At 42.4% G+C, this 26,924-nt stretch overlaps 1 protein-coding gene across 1 annotated transcript in view; it reads right to left on the bottom strand.

Annotated features, from left to right (window-relative positions):
• FNDC3A (fibronectin type III domain containing 3A) overlaps window positions 1–26,924 on the bottom strand; it is a 212,212-nt gene that overhangs the window by 124,228 nt on the left and 61,060 nt on the right. The window contains exon 3 of the mRNA XM_080659488.1: window positions 6,510–6,585. Coding sequence (XP_080515614.1) covers window positions 6,510–6,585 — 76 coding nt within the window. The remainder of the gene's footprint in view (window positions 1–6,509; window positions 6,586–26,924) is intronic.

Here is a 26,924-nt window from a genome sequence, read left to right as displayed (position 1 = left end):
ATCTATAAAACTAGAGGCCTGGTGCATGAAATTTGTGCACGGGAGGGGGGGGTCCCCTCAGCCCAGCCTGCACCCTCTCCAATCCGGGACCCCTCAAGGGATATCCGACTGCCGGTTTAGGCCCGATCCTGGCTGCCTGGCCCTGCTCCCCCGCCACTCCCAGTTCCCCATTTGCCATCAGGAAATTGGAGCCTGCAAGCCTGGGGGAGGGACTGAGAGGTTGGCCTTTTCCGCCCGCTCACCGGCCCGGTTCCCCACCACGGGTCACCCTCTGTGTGAGGGGCAACTGGTGGGGCTGGGGCTTGGCCTGGTGCCACCTGTACCTGCTGCCACCTACCCCTGGTTCCCCATTCCCCGTCGGGCGATCGGGGCCTGGGGGCTGGGGGAAGCTCCTGCATTAAGCGTCTGCCCCCTGGTGGTCAGTGCGCTCATAGTGACTGGTTGTTCTGCCGTTCGGTCGATTTGCATATTACCCTTTTATTATATAGGAGGATTTCATGATTCTGTGCTCTCCTACTTACCTTCCTGGGTTCAAGCTCAAGTTGTCAATACTTTTAAGAAACATGTTAAAAGAATAGCATATAACCAGAGTACTACACCATCTGTTTTGAATTTACACTTATTTTTGTAGTCTAAGATTTCATTTGTTTTCGCTTTTGCAAATGAGATTCACTAGGTAACACATATTTAGCTCTAGTTCTACTAAAATAAGCAGTTCTATTTATAAAGTTAAGTCCTCCACTCTTGCATGAAGTAGACACTGTCATTTGTTTTGGTGCATAGGATCTGAAACTCCTTTGTGAGTTGGAGGAATCACCTTGGTGTAAGAGGTACCTTTGTTCCTTCTTTCTTCCTTACTACACTGTATTCTTGAATGGCAAGAATTGTGTTTTCGTTTTCTTTGAGTTCCCCGCAGCTGGCACATTATACCTCAGCAGATACTTAGTAAGTTCATGAAATAAATATTAGCAATCTGTCTTTTCAAGCAGTATGCTATAGTAGAAAAAGTACTATATTGAGCCCTGCCCATAATTAGCTATAACTAACAAATTCTGAACTTCCACTAAAATAAGTGACTTAGATCTCTAAATTTCCCTGTGATCTCTAACAATTCTTGATAGGTAATAAAACTACATTAAAAAAGTCTTTAATAACTGGATTTACCTCAGTTCTTTAGGTTTCATTATAAAGGTTTATTTTATTGCAATAGTGGCTGTACAGAGAAAAGCTTTCAGAACTTGATGGACTTAGGGCTATAAGGTCCTATTTTTCTCTCAGCTTTACTGGCATATTATTTCCTCCCTTAAAACTTTCTCTTTGTTATCTGCTGCCTTCACTTCTACTTCGACTCTTTTTTTTTTCAACCTAGCTCCAGAACTAGCTCAGGAAGATGACTGCCATGTGACAGAAATTAGTGATAGCAAAGGGGAAGGAAAGGAAAAAGGTGAGCTCCAGCAATCATTTTCTCATCCTATCTCCTTCTCTTGCTTGGAGTGAGGGCACACTGGTCTTTACACAGACTTAAACCCTAGTCCCCGATCCACCATTACTCTTTCCACTACATCCCATGTTTTAATTTTGGACTAACAAAACAAACAAAGAGGGAAGAGCTTTTTACTTTCTGTCTGGTTCGCCTTATCCTTTCCTGTGTTTTAGAAAACTACCTTGTAATTTTAAAACAAAGTTTTCACTCTTATAATTGCTCATATAGAGAAAGGAGTCTCCCTGTTCTCTACTAAAGCAAAAAAAATGTGTTCCTGCCTAAAAATTTCTTCACATCATAGGCAGTTTCTACTATTAGGATACTGTTAGTACTACAGGCACATTATAAATTAGACTTTTTTGGTCCTGACTGAAAGGGTAAATGCCATATAAAAATCAATTTAATTAATTTTATGAGGGGGGGATTTAAAATTTATAGTTACAATTGACTTTTAAAATATGTTACTTAAAAATCAGAGTCTGGTTATCCAACTGCAATTAGCAGTTTTTGTATTTTAAGTGACACTAAAATAGTAATGAGTACAGTATCCTCATTTGCAGATGTGTTTAAAAAGACCAATGTTGTATTAGTTAAAATGCTTCCATCACAAACAGTATCTATTGAAAAAAATTTGAAAAGAGATATACAAACAAACCTAAGGTGGGTGCTCTTAGAAACTTACATTCTAAGAGGTACCCAGTAAAAAATAATTTTTATGAAAACCTAATTGACCAGTAAAGAGGCAAAGTTTATTATATTGCATAAAGACCTGTTATTGGTTTCTTTTAAGCTCACAATATGTGGATCCTTCCTTTTTTGAAGTTATCTTTTTTGCCATACAAAAGATTTAAATTAACTTAGAGAAAGTACTAACTCTAAGACATGTAAGGTTTAGATGGCAGGCTAAAATTTTTAATTGTAAGTACTGAGCTAACTGCTTCTCTAGAGAGTTAGATCTATTTCTTCTCTGATTAAATTGAGTAGACAGACCGGGTAAAAATGGGAGGTATCATAAGTCCTGGTTTGCCTGGGATAATCTTGGCTGATAACAGTTGTCTTGGAGTAATTGCTAGAGTCCTCTTTTGTTCTCAGAAGTATGCTGGGTTGGATGATAAGGCATATGGTCACCCTACTTCTAATGTGCTCTTTTCAAATCAAAGCCTATTATTTAGGTACTCAATATGTGGAAGGCCAATAAGCAAAGGGCATATAAGAAATGTAAGAAGTGGTATCTGCTCTTAAAGTGCTCAAAACTTAGTTGAAGAGACAATAAACATTTCAAGTTAAACACACAAAATTTTAATGGCTTTAAAAAATGTAACAATAAGATATGTTCTAAGAAACTACATAGTTGCTTGCTAAATGGATGGCACAATAATTGGTATTATGAAGTTTCACAGAAGATGGAGTAACTTTCTATGAAATAACACCACAGCACCCAACATCACAATTTACTGAGTGCCTTATATGTGCCAGATCTGGTTTAGAATGCTTTAAACGCACATTAGTTAACCCTTACAATTATCCTATGAGGTGTACTATTATTCTCACAAGAATGGACATTTTACAGATAAGAAATGTACCTGATAGAGGTTAAATAACATATGAAAGTTTAGACAGACAATCAGTGAGAGTTGGGACTGAAACCCAGGTTCTCTAAATACAAAGCCAGTGACCTTTATATTGCTTTTGTCTTCACATACAGCAGATGGTTTCAACTGGGGGTGATTTTGTGCCACCCTTCATCCTGCCCCCAGAACATCTGGTGGTATCTGGAGACATCTTTGTTTGTTACAAGTGTGTTTGTTGGGGGGGGGGGGGCTAGTGAGTAACAAGGTGGGGGGGAGGGATGGCTAGTGAGCAATGTGGAGGGAATACTCACTAAAGACTATAAAAAACATTATTTTTTTTTATTTAAAAATTTTTTAAACTTTATCTTTATTGTTGAAAGTATTACAGATGTGCTCCCTTTCCCCCCCTATTGTCCCTCTCTACCTGGCCCTGGCCCATCCCAGGCCTACCACACTAATTACTGTCTGTGTCCATGGATTATGGATATATGCATTTAAGTTCTTTGTTTAACTTCTTGCTGGCCCTCTCCCGCCCCCCCCCCCCCCCCCCACAATTCCCCCAAGCCTCTGAGATTCGCCAGTCTGTTCCATGCTTCCATGTCTCTGGATCTATTTTGTTCGTCAGTTTATTTTCATTTTATTCCACATATAAATGAGAATATGTGATACTTGTCATTCTCTGACTGGCTTATTTCGCTTAGCATAATACTCTCCAGGCCCCTCCATGCTGTCTCAAAGGTTAAAAGATCATTCTTTTTTAAAGCTGTGTAGTATTCCATTATGTAAACGTACCATAGCTTTTTTATCTACTCATCTATTGATGGGCACTTGGGCTGTTTCCAGATCTTAGCTATTGTAAATAGTGGTGCTATAAACAATCTGATTGGTGTTTCAGGATTCTTAGGATATATTTCCTAAATAGACACTTCTTCAAAGAGGACATACAGATGGCCAAGAGACACATGAAAAAATGCTCAAAGTCACTAATCATCAGAGAGATGCAAATTAAAATGACAAAAAACCTTTTAAAGATAAGATCTGAGCTCAGTCTTGAAGCACTGGTAGCATTTGGATAGGTTAGGGGTGGTGGTGATAAGGGTGAATTCTAGATAAGAAGAACACTACAGTAAGTATAAGACAGACTTAAAAGACAGTGAATAATTTATCAAGTGAGAAGTAAAACAGTGCTAAAGGGAAAATGAGTTGAAAGACTAGAAAGATAAAATGATCTTTAAGAAAGAGATTAAGGATCCTGAATTGGATTCATTGAAGATTTTTCAGCAGGTGAGTGACATAAACAATATCTCTATATATAAAAAGCTAATATGCTAAGTGTCCGACTGTCCAACCAGTCACTATGATGCGCACTGACCACCAGAGGGCAGACGCTCAACGCAGGAGCTGCTGTGATGCGCAAAGAGAAATGGCACCATGGACCTGGCACCCACAAAGCAATACTCGGCTTCCCCCAAGTAGGATACAGGCCCTGCCACCACCCTGGAGTGAAACCCCACCAAATTGCAGCCGATGCTGCCGAGACCCCATGACGCAAAATGCGGCCCACAGCCCAGCCCAGCCCTGAAACGGTCGCTGTGGGTGCCAGGTAATGACGTGATGTAGCAACACCCAGCTTCCTCTCCCTACCTACAACTAACCTCCTTGCAGTTTCTTCATCCCAGAAACACAACTTGCTTTATACCCAAGTGCAAACATTTTACATTTTATCCAAATGTCCGTGAAGTGTTTTCCCATGCCTCATCTCATTTGATCCTCACAGAAGTCCTGGAGTAGGCAGATAGGAGACTCAGTGGAATCCTATTTTCTTTTCATTAGCCGGAAAAAGGAGATTTAGAAAGCTCAGAAACTTGAACCGATTGAAAAGAAGAAATGGTGGACCTTGAAAATGACTTCAGGTTTTCTCACTGCACATAATATAGTCAAACACTGCTGCAGTTAAATATTTTATCCTTTGTTCTCCCTGCATGTGTTGATATTTACTGTTGTGTTGCTGACAATTACCTGAAAGAGAAGTTGGAGTGCTTCACAGGGCTGGAAAAAGTTTAGCTACATCACAAAGTAGGTCTAATTAAGCAAGTTGATTCTATATCTATAGAAGGCTAAGTTGACTCTCATATGCGCGATGTGCCAATCGCATGTGAATTTCGATCTGTCAATGTCGATCATGAATCTGGTTGACACTTTTATTATAAAGAAAGGGTAAATAGCAGTATTAAAATATTTCTTCTGCCCTAACCGGTTTGGCTCAGTGGATAGAGCGTCAGTCTGCGGACTGAAAGGTCCCAGGTTCAATTCCGGTCAAGGGCATGTACCTTGGTTGCGGGCACATCCCCAGTGGGAGGTGTGCAGGAGGCGGCTGATAGATGTTTCTCTCTCATCAATGTTTGTAACTCTCTATCCCCCTCCCTTCCTCTCTGTAAAAAATCAATAAGATATATTAAAAAAATATATTTCTTCTAATTAATTTCCTTTCAATGTTCATGAATTTGTGCACTGGGCCTCTAGTAATATTATCCTATGTAATAAAGAGGTAATATGCAAATTGACCATCACGCCCTTGCACAAGATGGCCACCCCCATGTGGTCACAAGATGGCCAAGACGGCCAGAAGGGGAGGGCAGTTGTGGGCGATCAGGCCAGCAGGGGAGGGCAGTTAGGGGCAACCAGGCAAGCAGGGGAGGGCAGGTAGGGGTGAGCAGGCCTGCAAGGGAGGGCAGTTGGGGGTGATCAGGCCTGCAGGGCAGTTGGGGGCCACCAGGCCTGCAGGGGAGGGCAGTTGGGGGGGACCAGGCCTGCAAGGGAGGGCAGTTGGGGGCGACCAGGCCTGCAGGGGAGGGCAGTTAGGGGTGACAGGGCTGGCAGGGGAGGGCAGTTGGGGGCAACTATGCCAGCAGGGGAGGGCAGTTGGGGGCACCCGGGCCGGCAGGGGAGGGCAGTTGGGGGCTATCGGGCCGGCAGGGGAGCAGTTAGGCATCGATCAGGCTGGCAGATTAGTAGTTAGGATTGATCAGGCTGGCAGGCAGAAGTGGTTAGAAGCAATCAGGTAGGCAGGCGAGCAGTTGGGAGCCAGCAGTCCCGGATTGTGAGAGGCATGTCCGACTGCCTGGTTTAGGCCTGATCCCTGTGGGGGCCTAAACTGGCAGTCAGACATCTTCCGAGGGGTCCCAGATTGGAGAGGGTGCAGGCTGGGCTGAGGGACAACCCCCCCCCCCCCCTACATTGCACAAATTTCGTGCACCAGGCCTCTAGTAGTAAGATTAATCAAGAAACCAGGGCAAAGAGACTAATTAGGATGCTGCAGTTGTTAAGATATAAGATATTCAGAGTTTGACTTGGTGTAGTGATAGTGAGAAAGAAAGGAAGAGACCACCAGCATATATATTTTTATGTATTATAAATTTTTCTCGTTTCAAATAATAATAAATTACCATTCTTACCTGTAATGCACTGAAACTGTCCATCTTCTCTTCTTATTGTAAATGCTTCTCCTGGGTTAACTTGTACCAGAATAACCTAAAAAAGACGGGAAGAAGCATTAATCAAAACAACGAAGAGCAAATTAGTATATCAAGAGCTAGTAAGAGAGTAGATAATGAGCTATCTAACCCTATGAAATGGGAAAGGAAAATGGGGATTACATATTTTACACATTAGTTAAAGAAGTATTATGTCACTTTTCTGGAGGTCAGACTTAAGTCAAAAATAAGGGGATAAGAAAAAGATAGTGACAAACTTTTATTGGAAAATCAATAAACTTCACTATGAAACATGTATAGAGTCAAACCACAGAGTATTTGGGTCATTTACATTTAGTTCATCAGCTGCTAAGCACTGCGTTTATTAAAACTTAAAATACAGCTTTGTAAGTGGAGCATATTTGAATCAATATGACTTTTCAAATTAGATTTAAGAATCCCACCACTTTAAGTAGTTTTCTTGTAATTTTATAGGTAATACTAATTTTATGGATTTGGAAAACAGAAAACTGGAAAAAAAATCTGAGGTCCTTGTATCCTAATATTGTTAACATTCTGTTAAATTTCTTAGTCTTGTTCTCTACACATAGGCTTAATTTTTCTCCTTAGACATATACAACCTCCTATTCAAATATTATAAAAAGACTTTTCCATGTTATTACTCACAGTATTTCATCAAATGACTATACCATAAACTATTCTACCATTCTCTTAATGTAAGAAAATTATGTAGTTTTCAATTCTGTTATTATTATAAACAATGCAGAAGTGAACATTTTGGTATGTACTTTTCCCTTCTATATAATTAATATTGCTCTCTTTTGATATGTTCCTAATCCTTGTGTCTATTGTTAAACTGCTTTTAACAAAGGTTTTACTAATTCATATTCTCCCTCCATAATCTTTGGAAACAGCCTTTTACCACACTTTCCATAAACCTGGAAATTATAGTTTCAAAATCTCTGCCACCTTGCTAGATGAAAATAGTATATTACTATCTTTTAAATTTGTACCCGATTTTTAATGAGGTTAATACTATCTCTTATTTTTGTTTCTAGCTCTTTTATAAACAGGCTGTTTATGTTATCTTTTGGGGTCTTAAGTGTTCTTACTGATTTGTATTCTTTGCATATTAATAATAGTAATAAGCCCTGGACGGTGTGGCTCAGTTGAGTGTCATCCCATGCACAGAGACAGGTTGCCTGCTCGATTCTTGGTCAGGACACATGCCTGGGTTTTGGGCTCAATCACTAGAAGGGGGCATGCAGGAGGCAGGTGACTGGTGTTTCTCTCTCATGGATGTTTCTTTCTTTCTTCCCCCCACCCCTCAAATCAATAAAAATATATTTAAAAAAATAATGATAATTGTACTACATTATACTGCAATTATATTCCTATTTCCTTTTCTTCTTAGTTTTTAACATAGTTGATTATTTTCTTATAGCCAATGTTATCTATTTTTGTCTTTGTGACAATCTTCTACTGCTTCTAAATTTAACTTGTAGCTGGTTATCAAGCACTTGAAATGCGGCTAGTCACTATTTAGATGTGCTGTAAGTGTAAAACACATACTAGATTTCAAAGGCATTACAAAAAACACCCAACAATGTAAATACCTTATTAACAGTTTTTATATGGATTCCATGTTGAAATAATATTCTGGGCATACTGAGTTAAATAAACACTACCACAGTTAATTTAATCTGTTTTTACTTTTTTAATGTGGCTACCATAATTTTTAAAGGTAGGCACAAGTCTGATATAAAGGGTGTTATGAGTCATTTTAAGGGCAATGAAGAGTGTTATTTATGCAGGTAGTGCTATGGAGAATCACTCTGGCTGCACTGTAGCAACCAGGTATAGCAAGACCTGTCAGGAGGCTATAGCAGTTATTTAAGTAGGTTTCTTTTAATGCATTAACTTATTTATATTTTTAAAGTGTGTTTTATTAACATTTAGAGAGAGAGAGGGAGGGGGAGAGAGATAGAAACATTGATGAGAAAGAAACATCGATAGGCTGCCTCTTCCCCACTGGGGACTGAGCGGAAATCTGCATATACCTAGACCAGGAATCGAACCTGTGACCTCTTGGTGTATGGGATGACACTCAACCAACTGAGCCACATGGCCAGGCTTAATGCATTAACTTTTATTTTCAATTTTTATTATTTTCTTTCATTTTCCTTAGACTTACAATGATGTTTTTCTAACTTTTTCAGTTTAACCTACTTCATTCTTTTTTTTAGTAATATATGCACTTTAAGACTCTGAATTTTACTGAACTCAGTTTTAATCACACAGAATATTTTCACTATTATTTTTTATGATTTTCTGCTATTTTGTTCTTAATTTCCTGTGATCCAAGAATGGTTTTAAAGAAAACAAAATCTGTAAAGTGGGCTAGAGGATTTTCAGTTTGCTTTTATTTCCAACACATTTTTGTCAATCCCAACAAATGCTGGTTCTTTAAAAATATTTTTAACCCATTCTGTCTTTTTTACTCTTTTCCTAATTAGTGTTGGAATTGATAGAGATGGTGAATTACTGAAGGATGTTATCTGAGAACAGCATTGGGTTAAAACAGGAGAGTTCTTAACCTGGGGCCATAGATAACTATTCACAGGCTTTATGTACTACCCAGAATTGTATATGAAACTTTCTGTAGATATTACCATTTTCTAGAAAAGGGTTCACTGTTTTCTTTAGATTTCATTAAATTCTTAATGGTGTCCAAACCCTAAAGTAGTCCTTAGTGTGTTACACAATGCTGTGTGCTTTATATACATGTTATTTCTTTAAAATCATGATAATCTCACAGTACTGGTCCTGAGAAGTTCTATAAAACACTAATTGTTTTTTTAATGAATTCATTCACTACAAGGCTGGCAAAAAGAAATAAAACTAAGAAAACCAAACATGACATATACATAACTAATATATCCTGCTATTAAATAAAAAGGAGAAAGAGGCCTCTTTTAAATTATATGTCCCAGAAAATAGTAAGCAATAAAATTAATTTATCTGAAAACCATATATTAAATACCCACTGTTTGGCACCTATTTTTATATGTACTGTAGGTACCAAGAAAAAAAATAAATCACAGTCCAAGTCCTCAAAAGTTCACATTCTAGTGAGGGAGACAGACAGGTACTTAGCCAATAAACTGTACAGTGTCATCTATATATATAATGGAGGAATATGCAAATTTGCCCGGGACGCCGTCATGTCACAACCATTCACAAGGTGGGCGTGGCTGCAGAGCCTCGGGGCGGCACTCCAGGTCTAAGTGCGATTTCCTGTCCAGACAGACTCCCCTGCGGCCCGCAGCCGAATCCCAACGTCTACCTGGGGTTTACTAAACTTTACTTGAGCTGCTCCCCACTCCCTCACCCTCTGTCCCAGGACTGCACTGCCCACAGCAGGGCGCCCCAGCAGCGTCCTGACAGATGGGCGACCCAGGAGAGCCTAGTGGGGGACGCTGCAGGGAGCCAACAAGGGGCAGGGCTACCGGAGCCAAGCTCCCGGGGGTCTGAGGAGAGTGCCTGAAGGAAGAGGACGCTTTGGCAAAGCGGCCAGCCAGGAGCCACGGCCGGGGGTCCGCAGGCATGCGGACAGGCCTCCGCCTGAGGGGCAGCTCCCAGCGAGCGCCGCGGCTTCGGCAAAGTGGGTGGCCAGGAGGTGGGCGGCCCAAGGGGCGCAGAGTGTCACTGAGGTGCACCGGAGGTGGCTCGGGTCAGGGCAGGGGGCCGGCGGGAGGGGATCTGCCTCACCCGCAGAGAACAAGGTTCTGCAGTGGCCCCAAGACGTGGGTTGGCCCGGTGGGAAACAAAAGGTGATGACTGCCGGTGTGAAAGGATGCCCGGTGGAAGGGTGTGGACCTGTAGCCCTGAGGCGGAGGTTGAGGGGCCGCGCCACCTCAGTGGAGGTGCGCCGCACTGTTGGGTACCCCACTGCGGCAGATCAGCACAGCTCCCGGTGCTAACCGGGCCTCGCTGCAGCCTGCACACTTGAGAGGCCGTGACTCCTGCTCCAGCCCTGGCCCAAAATCAAGCCCGCACCCGCCCCGCCCCCAGTTCCCACCCTGCCCCACAGCGGCATGCGCCTGCATAGTGAGTGGGGAGCCTACCACCTGCTCCCCGGAAGTGGGGGGCAGTAAAGAATGGGGGCGGGGGGCAGGGGAGAGGAAAGAATGTGGAGCATCCACGATGAAGAGGTGCTTGAGAAAGAAGCTTGGAAGCCTCACAGGGAGGTTTGTTCTGTTTGCCCTGCGGCTGCCCCTTAGGAAGGGCGGAGAGCGCAGCGGTGAGGGCTCCCTGTGTGCTGAGTCCAGTTCCACAGCCAACTGGAATTGGCCTCAGTTTCCTGGTCTGTAAAATGGATTAAGCATGTCCCAGTGCCTTCACTGAGCTTTGAGGGCCAATTGAAATACTATGTAAAGAAAATGAGGGAAGAAGTGAGAAAGAAAAGGAAGGGCGAGCAACACAAAAGAAAAATTGGAAGGAACCTGTAAACCTATTGTCACTTAGATAGGGAATATAGTCAATAGTGTTGTAATGATAGTATGATGCCAGGTGGGTACTGGAAGTATCGGGGAACACTTTGTAAAGTATATGATTGTCTAACCACTATTCTGTAACTAATATAAAACCTGAAACTAATACAAAATAATATTGACTGTAAAGAAATGAAAATAGGAGTGAAATTTTTATAAATTTCAAAGTTTAAATAAAGGCTGTAAAGGAAGGAAGGGGGAGAATAAAAATAGTGTTTTTCATTTTACCACTTTATTGTCTTTTCAGTTGAAAAAGACAGATGTCTTTATATGGTGCTTTTATACTTTTCTAAGTCATTATCTCATTTGATGTTCAAGGCAACTTAAAGACAAGATAATTATTCCCTCCACTATTCAAAGAAAGGAAATTGTGGCGTCTGGTCCAAAGATTCCATCATCAAGCCCTTATTGTAAAGGAGGGTTAGTGAAATTTTCCGTGAAGGGTCATATCTATACTAATAAAAGTCTTGGGGTGATCAGGCCAGCAGGGGAGGGCAGTTGGGGGCAATCAGGCAGGCAGGCAGGCAGGCGAGTGGTTAGGAGCCAGTAGTCCCGGATTGTGAGAGGGATGACTGCAGGTTTAGGCCCGATCCGTGGGATGAGTAGAACCTATAGGACGTTGTTTATATCCCTATTATACCACTTACTAGTGGCTTGGTGCATGAAATTCATGCACAAGGAAGGGTGTCCCTCAGCCCAGCCTGCACCCTCTCCAATCTCAGACCCTTCAGGGGATGTCTGACTGCCGGTTTAGGCCCGATCCCCATGGATCGGGCCACGGATTGGGCCTAAACCGGCAGTCAGACATCCCCTGAAGGGTCTGAGATTGGAGAGGGTGCAGGCTGGGCTGAGGGACACCCTTCCTTGTGCATGAATTTCATGCACCAAGCCACTAGTAAGTGGTATAATAGGGATATAAACAACGTCCTATAGGTTCTACTCATCCCAGATAATCAGGAAAAAAAAAAATCCTGGAGATGATAACTACATAATGTTCAGAAGGACAATCAGAAGTTAACAAGCTAAAAATGAGAAGAGGACATTTCAAGGAGAGAACCACATAGCTTGTATCAAGTCAAGAGGGTGAAAGACTCAGATATGGTGCTGGTCTGCCAGCTCTGTGGGGGCGAGGGTTCAGAAAAGGAATAATGGCCTCCGCTAGCACTTGTGCTTGGGAGAAAGCTACCCCTCCAGCTTTCATCCTGATGCCAGACACTTCAATTCCTCCCCAAATGTCCCAGGTGCCTTTCGAACTGCTGCCCCAATGCTGTAGCTCAGAGTGAGTGCATCTGAGTAAGTCTGTGTGTGGTCCCTTTAAGAGGAATGCCTGGGACTCTAGAAGCCCTCCCTCATTCAATCATAGTTCCCACTGGCTTTTACAGCCAGAAGTTATGGGGACTTCTTTTCCTGGCATGGGAGCCATGACCTGGGGGGTCTGCTGTGGGGCTGGAACCTATCAACTCCTCAGGGGGGCCTGTGCAGCTGAGATATCCCTCTGATTTTTAACCACCACAGGTGGGTGTTAGACCAGCTCATTCCATATCTCTGTCCCTCCTACCACTCTCAACTTGCATTCTTTGTATCTGTAGTTTTAGGACTTCTGTTCAGCTAGAAATTACTTCTGAATGATAGCTGTTCTGTAGTTTAGTTGTAATTCTGCTGCCATCTTGACCCGAAGCCTCTAGTCATTTTTTGAAGATTCTTTGAGATTTTCTATGTACAGGATCAAGCCATGTGCAAACAGAAAAAATTTTAGCTAGACTAACCATGGAAAAAAAGGAGAACCCAAATCATTAAAATTTGAATTAAAGAGACATTACAACTCAAACCACAGAATTACAAAGGATCATAAGGGGCTATTATGAACAACTATATGCAAAAACTGGACAACTTAGAAGAAACAAAAATTTCTTAAAAACATACTTAACAAAGATTGAATCAGGAAGAAATAGAGAATCTGAACAGACCAATTCATAGTAAGAAGTCAGTAATTAAAAATCTCTCATCAAAGAAAAGCCCAGGATAGGATGACTTCATTGGTGAATTTTACCCACCATTTAAATAATTAATGCCAATCCTTCTCAAACTCTTCCCCAAAAAAATTAAATGAGGAGGTAACACTCCCAAACTCATTTTATGAGACCAATATAACCCTGATGCCAAAGCCAAAAAATGACACCATAAGAACCCCCCCCCCCAAAAAAAAAAAATCTGGCCAAAATCCCTGATGAATAAAAATGAAAAACTCTCAATAAAATACTAGCAAACCAAACTTAGTAGCATATTGAAAGGATCATTCACCATAATCAAGTGGGATTTATCTCCAGCATGCAAGGACGGTTTACCATACACAAATCAATAAATATGATATATCACATTAATAGAATAAAATAAAAAATTGTATCTCTATAGACATGGAGAAAACATCTGACAACATTCAAGATCTGTTCATGATAAAAACCCTTAACAAATTAAATATAGAGGAAATGTATCTCAACATAATAAAAACTATATATGACAAGCCCACAGCTAACATCATACTCAACAGTAAAAGCTCAAAAGCTTTTCTTCTAAAATCAGGAACAAGACAACGATGCTCACTCTCACCACTCTTACTCAACATAGTATTGCAAGTCCTAGCCACAGTCAAGAGAAAGAATTAAAAGGCAGAAGTAAAAGACTAGGAAAGGAAGAAGTAAAACTGTCTCTACTTGCAGATGACATAATTTTATATCTAGAAAATTTTAAAGACACCACCAAAAGTAGTTAAATCTAAACAATGAATTCAGTAATGGTGCAGAATGCAAAATTAATATACAAAAATCTAGTGTTCTATACAATAACAATACATTATATAGGGGGGAAAACAATATTTACAAATAAATTTAACCAAAAAGGTTAAAGATTTCTACACAGAAAACTACAAAACATCACTAAAAGAAATAACCACACACACACACACACACACACACACACACACACACAAATAAGGTATCCTGTATTCATGGACTGGAAGAATTAATATTATTAAAATGTCCATACTACCCGAAAGCCATTTACAGATGCAATACAATCCCTACTGAGATTCCAATAGCATTTTTTACAGAAGTAGAAAAATAATCCTAAAATTTATATGGAATTACAAGACCCTAAAGAGCCAAAGCAATTCTGAGGAAGAAGAACAAAGTGGGAAGCATCACACTTCCTGATTTCAAGCTATCTTATAAAGCTATTATCACCAAAACTGGTACTGGCATAAACATAGAGAAATAGAGCAATGGAACAGAATCAAGAGCACTGAAATACACCCATGGATATATGGCTGACTAATATTTGACAAGTAAGCCAAGAACACTCAATGCAGAAAAGAGAGGCTTTTCAATATGAGGTACTAGGAAATTGGATATTCACCATACATGAAGAATGAAACTATCTTATACCACTCACAAGAATTAAGTCAAATTGGATTAAAGACTTAAACATAACACCTAAAACCATAAAACTCCTGAGAATACATAGAAAAAAGTTCCTTGAGACATGTGTCTTAGCAATGGTTTTTTTGGATATCACACCTAAAACACAAACAAAATGAAACTGAACAAGTGGGACTATATCAAACTGAAAAGCTTTTGCACAGTAAAGGAAATGACTCACAAAATGAAAAGACAATCTGTAGAATGGGAAAAAGTATTTGCAAGTCATGTTTGATAAGGGTTAATATCCAAAAATATATAAAGAACTCCTACAACTCAACAGCAAAAGAACTTAAAAGGCAATTGAAAAATGGGCAAAGGAAGTCATTTTTCCAAAGAAGATATACAAATGGCCTACCGATAAATGCTGTTGCTCAACATCACTAATCATTACAGAAGTGAAAATGAAAACCACAATGAGTTATCAGCTCATACCTGTTATTATTGATATCATCAAAGAGACACTAGGATATATACAGAAGTCTCTTGAACAACTGCTGTTTTTTTTTTTTTTTTTTAAATATATATTTTATTGATTTTTTACAGAGAGGAAGGGAGAGGGATAGAGAGTTAGAAACATCGATGAGAGAGAAACATCGATCAGCTGCCTCATGCACACCCCTTACTGGGGATGTGCCCACAACCATGGTACATGCCCTTGACCGGAATCGAACCTGGGACCCTTCAGTCCACAGGCCGACGCTCTATCCACTGAGCCAAACCGGTTTCGGCGAACAACTGCTGTTGAGACTGTGAAGAAAAGGGAACCCTTTTGCACAGATGGTGGTAATGTAAATTGATACAGCTATCATGGAAAATAGTATGTTGGTTCCTAATAAATTTAAAATTAGATTATTGTGTGAACTAGCAATTCCACTTCTGGGTATAGATCTGAACAAACAAAATGAAAACACTATGTCAAAGAGGTATCTGCACCCCCATGTTCACTGCATCACTATTTACACAATAGCGAAAACATGGAGACAACCTAAGTGTCCACTGTAGATGAATGGGTAAAGAAGTTGTGATGTATGTATCTCCAGTGGAATATTATTCAGACATAAAAAAAGAAGAAAATCCTGCCATTTGTAACAACATGTATGGACCTTGAGGGTACTATACTAGGTAAAGTAAGTTAGAAAGACAAATACCTTATGGTCTCATTTATATGTAAAATTAAAAAAAAAACTCATAGAAAAAAGATCAGATTTGTGTGTGGTACCAGAGGTGCAGGTGGGTGCAGTTAGAATAGCCCCCTTACAAATTAAGTAATGGGGGTGTAATGTACAACATAATTATTATAGTTGACACTACTGTATGGTATATTCAAATGTTGCTTAAGGAGATAGGATCCAAGATAGTGGAGTAGGTGGAAGTTACACTCAACTCCTCCCAGGACCACATCAAAATTACAACTAAATTATAGAACAATAAACCTGAATAACCATCTGAAGACTAGCTGAACATGTCTTATAACTAATGATATATACAGAAATCTCTCAAACTCTGGTAGAAGAGGTGGATACATGAAAAGGGCTGGCCTTGCATCCATTGCAGAGGTTGACACTTTGGTGGGATATCTCAGTTGCAGAGGTTCCCCTCCCCGCGCCAGGAGCAAGGGGTCTAAATCCCATGCCAGGTTCCTCAGCTCAGAGCACCAGTGATGAGAAGAGGAGCCCACATAACAACTGGCTGTGAAAATCAGCAGGGATCCCATCCACCTGGGTGATACAGTAGTCTGCTAGAAACCCAGGCATCCTCTTAAAGGGCAAGCATACAAAATCTTGCTTGAAGGCACTCACACTGGGCTCCAGTAGAGGTATGGCACCAAATGGGACTGAAGTCATGCAGGGAGAGACTGAGTTGTGTGGCTTCTGGGACAGGTGTAGAGGGATAGCTGTCAGTATCCCTGTTTTGAGTTTCTCTCTTCTCCCCACACCACTGATAGCCACCGTATCTCCTACTGTATCAAGCACTTCCCTACATATGAAATTAGCCTAGGGAGCTACACTAACTAGCCCCACCCTGTCACCTCCCTGAGGTCCTTTCTTTCTAAGCTAATGGATGAGGGATCTGCTGGTGGCAACCAGTCTGGGCCCACATTGCAATCAGTCTTGAAAAACTCTTGGGGTATTCCACGCAAGTTCAAAGGTTGCCAAAGACACACAGGGACAGACCGAGTTGTGTGACTTTAGGGTGAGGGCTGCTTATCCAGCATGCTCAACCAGCACCATTGTTCCTGTGTTGGGACACCACCGCCGTGGCATCAGCCTTGGGAACTACATTAACCCTACCCTGCAGACTCCATGAGGCTCCACCCTGCCAAGCTCCCATAGAGCTGTGGGATTTTCTGGAGGCGGCCAGCCTGGGCCCATGTTGCAGTCTTCCTTTAAAAAATCTCTTGAAGAGTCTGGCCAGTGTGGGCTCGTTTGGAGTCATCCCACATACCAAGAGGTTACAGGTTTGATCCCCTGTTGGGGCACATACAGAAGGCAACCAATCAATATTTTCCCACTCTTGTTTCTCTCCCTCTCTCTAATCAATAAGCGTATCCTCAGGTGAGTATTAAAAACAAACAAAAAATAAACATGCTTGAGGAATTCCAGGCAACCTCAGGGGATGCCTGGACACACAGGAAGAGACTGAGTTGTGTGGCTTTAGGATGAGGGCCATTTTTTCACCATGCACCTGACCGGTGTCAACCAATTCTGTGTTGCCTGCCCCACTCTACATGAGCCTGGGGAGCTACACTAGCCCCACTCTGCCACCTTCCTGAGGCCCCATACTGCCAAGCTCAGAAATGGCTGTGGGATGTGCTGGTGGAAGCCAGCTTGGGCCCATGTTGCTGTCATTCTTAAAAACTCTCAAATTCTAAGCAAGTTCAGGGAGAAGCTGAGTTGTGCAGCTTTAGGAAGAGGGACTTCTTTCCTCCTGCCCAACAAGCATCACTATTGCTATACAGAGCTCTCCCTCCACATGACCACATCTTAATCTGTTTTAGCCTGATGAACTCTACTAGCTTCACCCTGATAACTCCCTGAGACCCTATGTCATTGCAAAAATTTGCAGGTCCCAGGTGGGTGGCGGTTGTCCTTGCAATATACTGAGACTTTTGCTGAGTGGCCTCAGACCCAGCACTGGAACTGAGTTTTAATCTATATTAACTTGGTGAACACAAATGGACCCTAACTGGTGACTCACTAAAACCTGTCTCATACAACTTGTGTAAAGTTTGAGGCTCTTTCAGTGGCCGAGCCTAATGAGCAACCAGCAGGTGAAGGCAGATCTCCAGGTTCCTTGAGCCTTTTTTCTGACTTGCCCAAGGACAGATACTGGTGCAGCCAGCTTTGATATCAGCTTGGCCCCTCCCATAAGCAACCAGGTTCAGTAGAGGTAGTTACCAATTGTGGATCCTTTTGAAGCTCCAAACATGTACCCTAGTACTGATCACAAACAGTATCTAACATTGTGACCTACAGGAAAGTCCTTCCCAAGAGTTGACAGAACCAACACACCTGGTAGCTGGCTCTAGTCCACATCAGAAAACAACCAGATTAGCTCTATTAGTTGCACACCCAAAAGGAGATCTCGGCAGGCACCAGACCCTGCTGGGGTGAATTCTGCTTCGATAGCTCATCCCCCACACAGTAACTCAAATACTGTGGTCTGGGTCAGTCCTCACAGACAGCCAGATTGAGGGTCAACCCCACACACAGATGGGCTAACAGCAATCAAGACTCAACAACAATAGAAGGGCTCATATAAACCACAAAAGGGATATTCCTGAAGTACCTAGCTCAAGTGATCAAGGAGACTATGCCACTGAGCCCACAGGATACATACTACATAGGCCACCCTACCAAGACGAAGAGACACAGCAGATCTACCTAATACACATAAACAAATACAGAGAGGCAGAAAAAATGGGGATACAAAGAAACATGCCACAAATGAAAGAACAAGAGCAATCCAGAGAAAAAGAAATAAGTAAAATGAAAACAAGAGGACTACCAGATACAGAGTTCAAAATTAATTAAAAGGATGATCAAGGAATTTAGGGGGGAAATGGATGAAGTCAGTGAGAAAGTCACCAAAAAAATTCACCAATAGAAACAAACAAAAACACCAACAAAAAACAACCAGTCAGAAATGAAGAATATAGTATCTGAAATGAAGAATACAAGTAGGAAGTAATCAACAACAGATAACATAAAGCAAATCAGTGATTTGGGAGAAAAGATAGAAAAAAAACACACACCCAATCAGAGCAGCTAAAAGAAAAAAAGTTTTAAATAATGAGGATAGTTTAAGAGAACTCTGGGACAACATCAAGCATAACAACATCCACATTATAGGGTTACCAGAGGAGAAGAGAGAGAACAAGAGATTGAGAACCTATTTGAAGAAATAATGACGGAAAACCTCCTAACCTGGTGAAGGAAAGATACAAGTCCAGAAAGCACATGGAGTCCCAAACAAGATGAACCTAAATAGACCCAAACCAAGACACATAATACTTAAAATGGTAAAGATCAAAGAAAAAATAGAGAATCTTAAAAGCAGCAAGAGAAACACAGCTAGATACTTACTAGGGAGCTCCCATAATACTTCAGCTGATTTCTCACCAGAAACATTTCAGGCCGGAAGGGACTGGTAGGAAATATTCAAGATGATAAAAAGCAAGGACCTACATCCAAAACTGCTCTATTCAGCAAGGCTATCATTTAAAATTGAAGGAGAAATAAAGAACTTTCCAGACAAGGCAAAGCTTTAGTTAATTACCATGAAGCTAGTATTAAAAGAAATGTTAAAGCGACTTCATTAAGAATGAGGAGGAGGAGGAGAAGAAAGAAGAAGAGAAGAAAAACATGTATATACATAAAAGGCTAATATGCAAAGTGTCCCCTTGGGAGTTCGACCAGGAGACTGGGAGTTCGATCCTCACTATGACATGTGCTGACCACCAGGGGGCGGTGTGGAATAAAGGAAGGCCCCAGACAGCAGTCGGCAGCCGGCAGCCAGGGAAGGCCCTGATCAGCCCTGATCGCTGGCCAGGCCTAGGGACCCTACCCGTGCACGAATTTCGTGCATCGGGCATCTAGTAATATTTATAACAAAATAGCAATATTTACCAATCAATAATCACTTTAAATGTAAAGTGATTAAATGTTGCAATCAAAAGACATAGGGCAGTTATATGAATAAGAAAACAAGGCCCAATATACATACACACACACACACACACACACACACTCTAGAGGCCCAGTGCACGAAATTCAGCATGGATAGGGTCCCTAGGCTTGGCTGGCAATCAGGGCAGATCTGTGGGGTGACCAGCAGGGCGATCAGGGGGGCCCCACTGGCACCCACCTTGGCTGGCTTGGCACCGCCCACTCGCTGGCCCTGCCCCCCACCGCCAGTGCCAGTTGCCTCCCTCCATGGGGCGACCGGCGGGGTGATCAGGGGGGCCCCCCGCTGGCACCCACCTTGGCTAGCCTGGGGCCTGGGGGCTGGGGGAAGCTCCTGTGTTGAGCGTCTGGCCCCTGGTGCTCAGTGTGCATCATAGTAACCAATCGTTCGCCATTTGGTCAATTTGCATATTAGGCTTTTATTATATAGGATTAGAGGCCCGGTGCACGAAATTCGTGCATGGGGGGGTGTGTCCCTCAGCCCAGCCTGCACCATCTCCAATCTGGGACCCCTCGAGGGATGTCCGACTGCCCGTTTAGGCCCGATCCTACCGGGACAGTCCGACATCCCTCTCACAATCCAGGACTGCTGGCTCCCAACCGCTCACCTGCCTGCCTTCCTGATTGCCCCTAACCGCTTCTGCCTGCCAGCCTGATCACCCCCTAACCACTCCCCTGCCAGCCTGATTGATGCCTAACTGCTCCCCTGCCAACCTGATTGCCCCTAACTGCCCTCCCCTGCAGGCCTGGTCACCCCTAACTGCCCTCCCCTGCAGGCTTGGTCCCCCCCAACTGCCCTCTCCTGCTGGCCATATTGTGGCGGCCATCTTGTGTCCACATGGGGGCAGCCATCTTTGACCACATGGGGGAAGCCATCTTGTGTGCTTTGGTGATGGTCAATTTGCATATTACTCGTTTATTAGATAGGAAAGAGGCCTGGTGCACAGGTGGGGGCCGGCTGGTTTGCCCTGAAGGGTGTCCCGGATCAGGGTGGGGTTTCCCTTGGGGTGTGAGGCGGCCTGGGCGAGGGGCCTGTGGTGGTTTGCAGGCTGGCCACGCCCCCGGTGACCCAAGCGGAGGCCCTGGTATCTGGGATTTATTTATCTTCTATAATTGAAACTTTGTAGCCTTGAGCTGAGGCCAGGGCCAGTCAGGGTGGGCAGGAAGCTTGGCTTCCTCCATTGCTGGGGGCAACCTAAGCCTCCTGTTCTCTCCAGTTCCATGGCTGCCACCATTTTTGTTGGGATTTATCTATCTTCTATAATTGAAACTTTGTAGCCTTGAGTGAAGGCCAGGGCCGGCCAGGGTGGGAAGCTTGGCTTCCTCCATTGCCGGGGAAACCCAAGCCCCCTGCTCGCTCTGTGGCTGCAGCCATCTTGTTTGGGTTAATTTGCATACTCACTCCTGATTGGCTGGTGGGCGTGGCTTGTGGGCGTAGTGGAGGTGTGGTCAATTTGCATGTTTCTCTTTTATTATTGTAGATGATGCCTACAAGAAACCCACTTTAGAGAGACACACACAAACTGAAAGTAAAGGAATGGTTAAAGATTTGTCATGTCAATAGAACCCCATGCCAAGGAAAGCTGGGGTAGCAATACTTATATCAGGCAAAATAGACTTCAAAACAAGGACATAAAAAGAGACAAAGAAGAATATTACATAGTGATAAAGGAATCAATCCAATAAGAGAACAAAACCCTTGTAAACATTTTTGCACTCAACGTAGAAAAAACAACATATATAAAGCAAAGATTGTGGGACATAAAACAGAGAGACTGACAGTAATACAGTTATAGTAGGGGACTTTAACACTCCGTTGACATCAATGGGTAGATCTTCCATACAGAAAATCAACAAGGAAACAGTGGCCTTAAGTGACACAAAAGACTAGATGGGTTTGATATTTTCATCATCCCAAAGCAGCAGAATATAAATGCTTTTCAAGTGCATATAAAACATTTCCTCGGATGGACTACATGTTAGGCCACCAAACAAGTCTCAATAAATTTAAAAAGACTAAAATTATATTAAGCATCTTCTCTTATCACAATGGCATGAAATTGGAAATCAAATACAAGAAAAAACTAAAAACACAAAAACACATGGAAGCTAAATAATATCTTACTAAACAATGAATAATAGGTCAATGATATCAAGGGGGGTGGGGAATAAAAAATACCCTGAGGCAAAGTAAACGAAAACACAACTTCCTGAAATCTGTGGGATACAGCAAAAGCAGTCTAAAGAAGAAAATTTATGAATAAGGAAGAAAAATCTCAAACAATCTAACTTTACACCTAAGGAACTAGGAAAAGAAAAACAAACAAAGCCTAAAGTGAACAGAGGAAAGGAAATAACAATGAGAGCTGAAGATAAAGTCTAAAAAGACATAGAAGATCAATGAAATCAACAGCTGGTTCTCTGAAAAAAAAAAAAATGCAATTGATAAACTTTTACTAGACCAGTGGTCGGCAAACTCATTAGTCAACAGAGCCAAATATCAACAGTACAACGATTGAAATTTCTTTTGAGAGCCAAATTTTTTAAACTTAAACTTCTAACGCCACTTCTTCAAAATAGACTCGCCCAGGCTGTGGTATTTTGTGGAAGAGCTGCACTCAATGGGCCAAAGAGCCGCATCTGGCTCGCGAGCCGCAGTTTGCCGACCACAGACCTAGACCCATCAAGATAAAATGAGAGAGGACCCAAATCAATAGAATCAGAAATGAAAGAGAAGTGACAATTAAATCACAAATATACAAACAACTGTCAGAAAATACTACGAACAATTATATGACAACAAACTGAACAACCAGGACAAAATGGATAAATTTGGAAAAACATACAATCTTCCAAAACTGAATCAGGAAGAATCAGAAAACCTGAGGATTCCGATTACAACTAATGAAATCGAAGTAGTAATCAGAAAACTCCCAGCGAACAAAAGTCTTAAACCGGATGGCTTCAGTGGTGAATTTTACCAAACATTCAAAGAAGTACTAACAACTATCCTTCTCTAAAAAATTCAAGAGGGAAAACTTCCAATATACAAATAAATGGAAACATATATCGTGTTCATTGATAGAAAGAACTATAATAACTAAAACGTTCAGGCTCCTAAAGCAAACTATAGACTGAATGCAATTTCTATTAACATACCAATGGTATGTTAATATATATATATATATATATATATATATATATATATATATATATATATATATATATGAAAAAATGCTGGACTTTAAGGGAGAGATCAACATCAAAACAGTCATAGCTGGGGACTTTAAACCCCACTGTCATCAATGGCAAAATATATTAACTATGCTTTCTTCTTGTCTGTGTTCTTGATGCTCTGGCATTTGTGATGGAGCTGGCCAGGAAGAGACTGCCCCTTCCCCAATGGTTGATTAATTCTTACAGAGAACAAGAGCTGGACCAGGAACACAGTTCTTTATGCAAACCAACCAATTACAAGACTACAGTTCCAATGTACTTCTTATTGAACTGTTACACACGAAACCAGTGTTCCCTTGCCTTAAATCATCCCAGAGCCAAATACCAGGCAATTAAAGACCACCACACAGCCCAAGCCTGCCATAATTATTATTTTTTACTCATTTTACTGAGAAATAATTAACATATAACATTGTATTAATTTTAAGTGTACAACATAATAATTTGATACATAAATATATTGGAAATTACCACAGTAACTTCAGTTAACATCCATCACTCACTTTGAGCTCCAGCAAAGGAACAGTGGCTCAAAAAGCACTGTGAGACCCCATCCCACACAACCCAACCTGCAGGACCACCTAAACTGCTTCTGATGGCTTTTCCATACAATGGCCTTGGCTCATGCTGCAGAATTTTTTAAAATCTCTCAAAGGTTCACAAATCCCAAACAAGCAGCATGTGGCCTCAGCAAGCCCCTATCTCTTGCTAAGCAGCCCCAAGCCCAACACTAGTGGTAGCCAGCCTCAATTTGCAGCTTAGCCTCTCAAAGGCACCCCCCAGTACACAAGGCAACTATCACTTCATAGCTTATACCAAGTGGCCTTAGGCAGGACACAGGCAGCAGCTAACTCTTGCCTGCACCAGAGCCCCTCCCAAGAAATCCCAGAAATAGCACACCCAATGGCCAGCTTTATACCAACCAGAATATCACCCAACCACCTCCAAAAAAGACACCCAAAGAGCATTCTCAGCAGGCACCAGAGCCCCACTAAAGCAAATTCTGCACTGTAAGGTCACCTCCTGCACAAAAGCTCCTCCACTGTAGTCATCGCTAGTCCTCACAAGCAATAAGCACAAGGGTTAATCCTTTTCATTTATGTGCCAATAGCAATCAAGGTTCAACTACAACAGGAGGGCACACACAACCCACACAAAGGACACTCCTGGAGCACCTGGCTCTGGTGACCAGGGAATCTGCACTACTGGGCCTTACACTACATAGACCACTCTACCAAGATCAGGAGATATAGGAGATCTACCTAATACATAAAAACAACACAAGGAGGCCACCAAAATAAGGAGACAAAGAAACATCTCAAATGAAAGAACAGAACCAAATTCCAGAAAAAGAACTAAACAATACAGAGACAAGCAATGTATTAGAACAAGGGTGGGCAAACTTTTTGAGTCGAGGGCCACAATGGGTTCTTAAACTAGACCGGAGGGCCGGAACAAAAGCATGGATGGAGTGTTTGTGTGAACTAATATAAATTCAAAGTAAAGGAGCGGACGGGAGAGCAAGAGAACCCTCCGCTCTTTCGGCTCCGCGGGCCGGATAGAACAGCCGAACGGGCCGGATCCGGCCCGCGGGCCGTAGTTTGCACACGGCTGTATTAGAATAACAGTTTAAAATGTTGATTATAGAGATGCTCAATGATATCAGTCAGAATTTCAACAAAAAAGATAGGAAGCATAAAAATGAAGATAGAAAACATAAAAAGAATCAGCCATAATTGAAGAATACAATAGTTGAAATGGACAATCTATTAGAGGGAATCTACAGTAGATTAGATAAAGCAAATGACTGAATCAGAAATTTGGAAGACACAGTAGAAGAAATACCCAATCAGAACAGCAAAATATAGTAATTTAAAAATATGAGGACAGTTTAAGGGGCCTCTGGAACATCAAGTATACCAACACCTGCATGATAGGGGTACCAAAAGGAGAAGAGAGAGAGCAAGGAATTGAAAATCTATTTGAGGAAATAATGACAAAAAACTTCCCTAACCTGGTGAAATAGACATGCAAGCCCAGGAAGTGCAGTCTCCCAAACAAGATGAACCCAAAGAGGCCCAAACCAAGACACATCATAATTAAAATGTCAAGAATTAAACAAAAAAAGAGAATCTGAAAAGCAGCAAGAGAAAAGCAGTTATTTACTTACCAGGGAGCTCCCATATGATTATCAACTGATAACTCATCAGAAAGGATTGACATGAAATATTCAAAGTGATGAAAAGAAAGGACCTACAACTAAAATTACTCTACCCAACAAAGCTATCATTTAGAATTGACGGACAGCTAAAAAGGTTCCCAGATAAGAAAAAGTTGAAGACTTCATCATCACCAAAAGACCATTAGAAGAAATGTTAAAAAGACTTAAGACAAAGAAAATGAAAGATAAAAAATATAAATAGTAAACCCTGGTTGGTGTGGCTCAGTGGGCTGGGCATTGTCTGGTTCTCCCAAAAGTTGTCAGTTCAATTCCCACTCAGGGCACATGCCTGAGTTGCAGGTTCAATCCCCAGTAGGGGGTGTGCAGGAGGCAGCTGATCAATATTATGCTCTCTCATCGATGTCTCTCTCTCTCTTTCTCTGACGCTCCCTCTATCTCTCTTTTTTAAAGAAAATCATGCCCTAGCTGGTTTGGGTCAGTGGATAGAACGTCAGCCTCTAGAATGAAGGGTTCCAGGTTCAATTCTGGTCAAGAGAACATGCTAGGGTTGTGGACTTGATCCCCAGTAGGGGGCATGCAGGAGGCAGCCAATCAATGATTCCCTCTCATCTTTGATGTTTCTATCTCTCCCTCTCCCTCTTTGAAATCAATAAAAATATATTTTAAAAACTCATTATTCTAAAATAAATAAATAATAAAATGGCAATAACTACATATCTGTCAACAATTAGTTTTAAAGTAAAATTGAAATGTTCCCATCAAAGATTTAAGATGGCTGAATAGGTTAAAAAAAAAAAAATCAAGACCCTTATTTGTATACTAGAGGCCTGGTGCACGAAATTCATGCACGGGGGGGGGGGGGGGTGTGTCGCTCAGCCCAGCCTGCACCTTCCCCAATCTGGGACCATTTGAGGGATGTCCAATTGCCCGTTTAGGCCCGATCCCAGTAGGATCGGGCCTAAACGGGCAGTCGAACATCCCTCTCACAATCCAGGACTGCTGGCTCCCAACTGCTCGCCTGCCTGCCTACCTGATTGCCCCTAACCGCTTCTGCCTGCTAGCCTGATCACCCCCTGACCACTCCCCTGCCAGCCTGATTGATGCCTAACTGTTCCCCTTCCAGCCTGTTTGCCCCTAACTGCCCTCCCCTGTAGGCCTGGTCCCCCCCCAACTGCCCTTCCCCTGCAGGCCCGGTCGCCCCCAACTTCCCTCCTCTGCCGGCTTGGTCACCCCTAACTGCCCTCCCCTGCAGGCTTGATTGCCCCCAACTGACCTCCCTTGCAGGCCTGATCCCTCCCAACTGCCCTCCCCTGCTGGCCATCTTGTGGTGGCCATCTTATGTCCACACAGGGACAGCCATCTTTGACCACATGGGGGCAGCCATCTTGTGTGTTGGAGTGATGGTCAATTTGCATATTACTCTTTTATTAGATAGGATAGAGGCCTAGCACGGGTGGGGGCCAGCTGGTTTGCCCTGAAGGGTGTCCCGGATCAGGGTGGGAGTTCCCTTGGGGCATGGGGCCTGTGGTGGTTTGCAGCCCTGCAAACCACCACAGGCCCCATGTACTGCAGCCCTCAGGGGCGGGAGGCGACGCAGCAATCAGGGGAAGGTGACACCTCATCACACCTCTGCTGCTGCCGCTGCCAGCAGTGCAAGCCTCAGCTGGCCCTGGTTACCTGAGCCTCAGGTGGCCCTGGGCAGCTGGGCAGTTGCCATCCGAGGCTTGCCTGCCCCTCGGGCC

This window comes from Plecotus auritus, assembly GCF_963455305.1.
Source record: "Plecotus auritus genome assembly, chromosome: 3".
Taxonomy (NCBI): Eukaryota; Metazoa; Chordata; class Mammalia; order Chiroptera; family Vespertilionidae; genus Plecotus; species Plecotus auritus.
The sequence above is the reverse complement of the archived record's forward strand: the minus strand, read 5'-3'. Positions and strand labels throughout refer to the sequence as shown.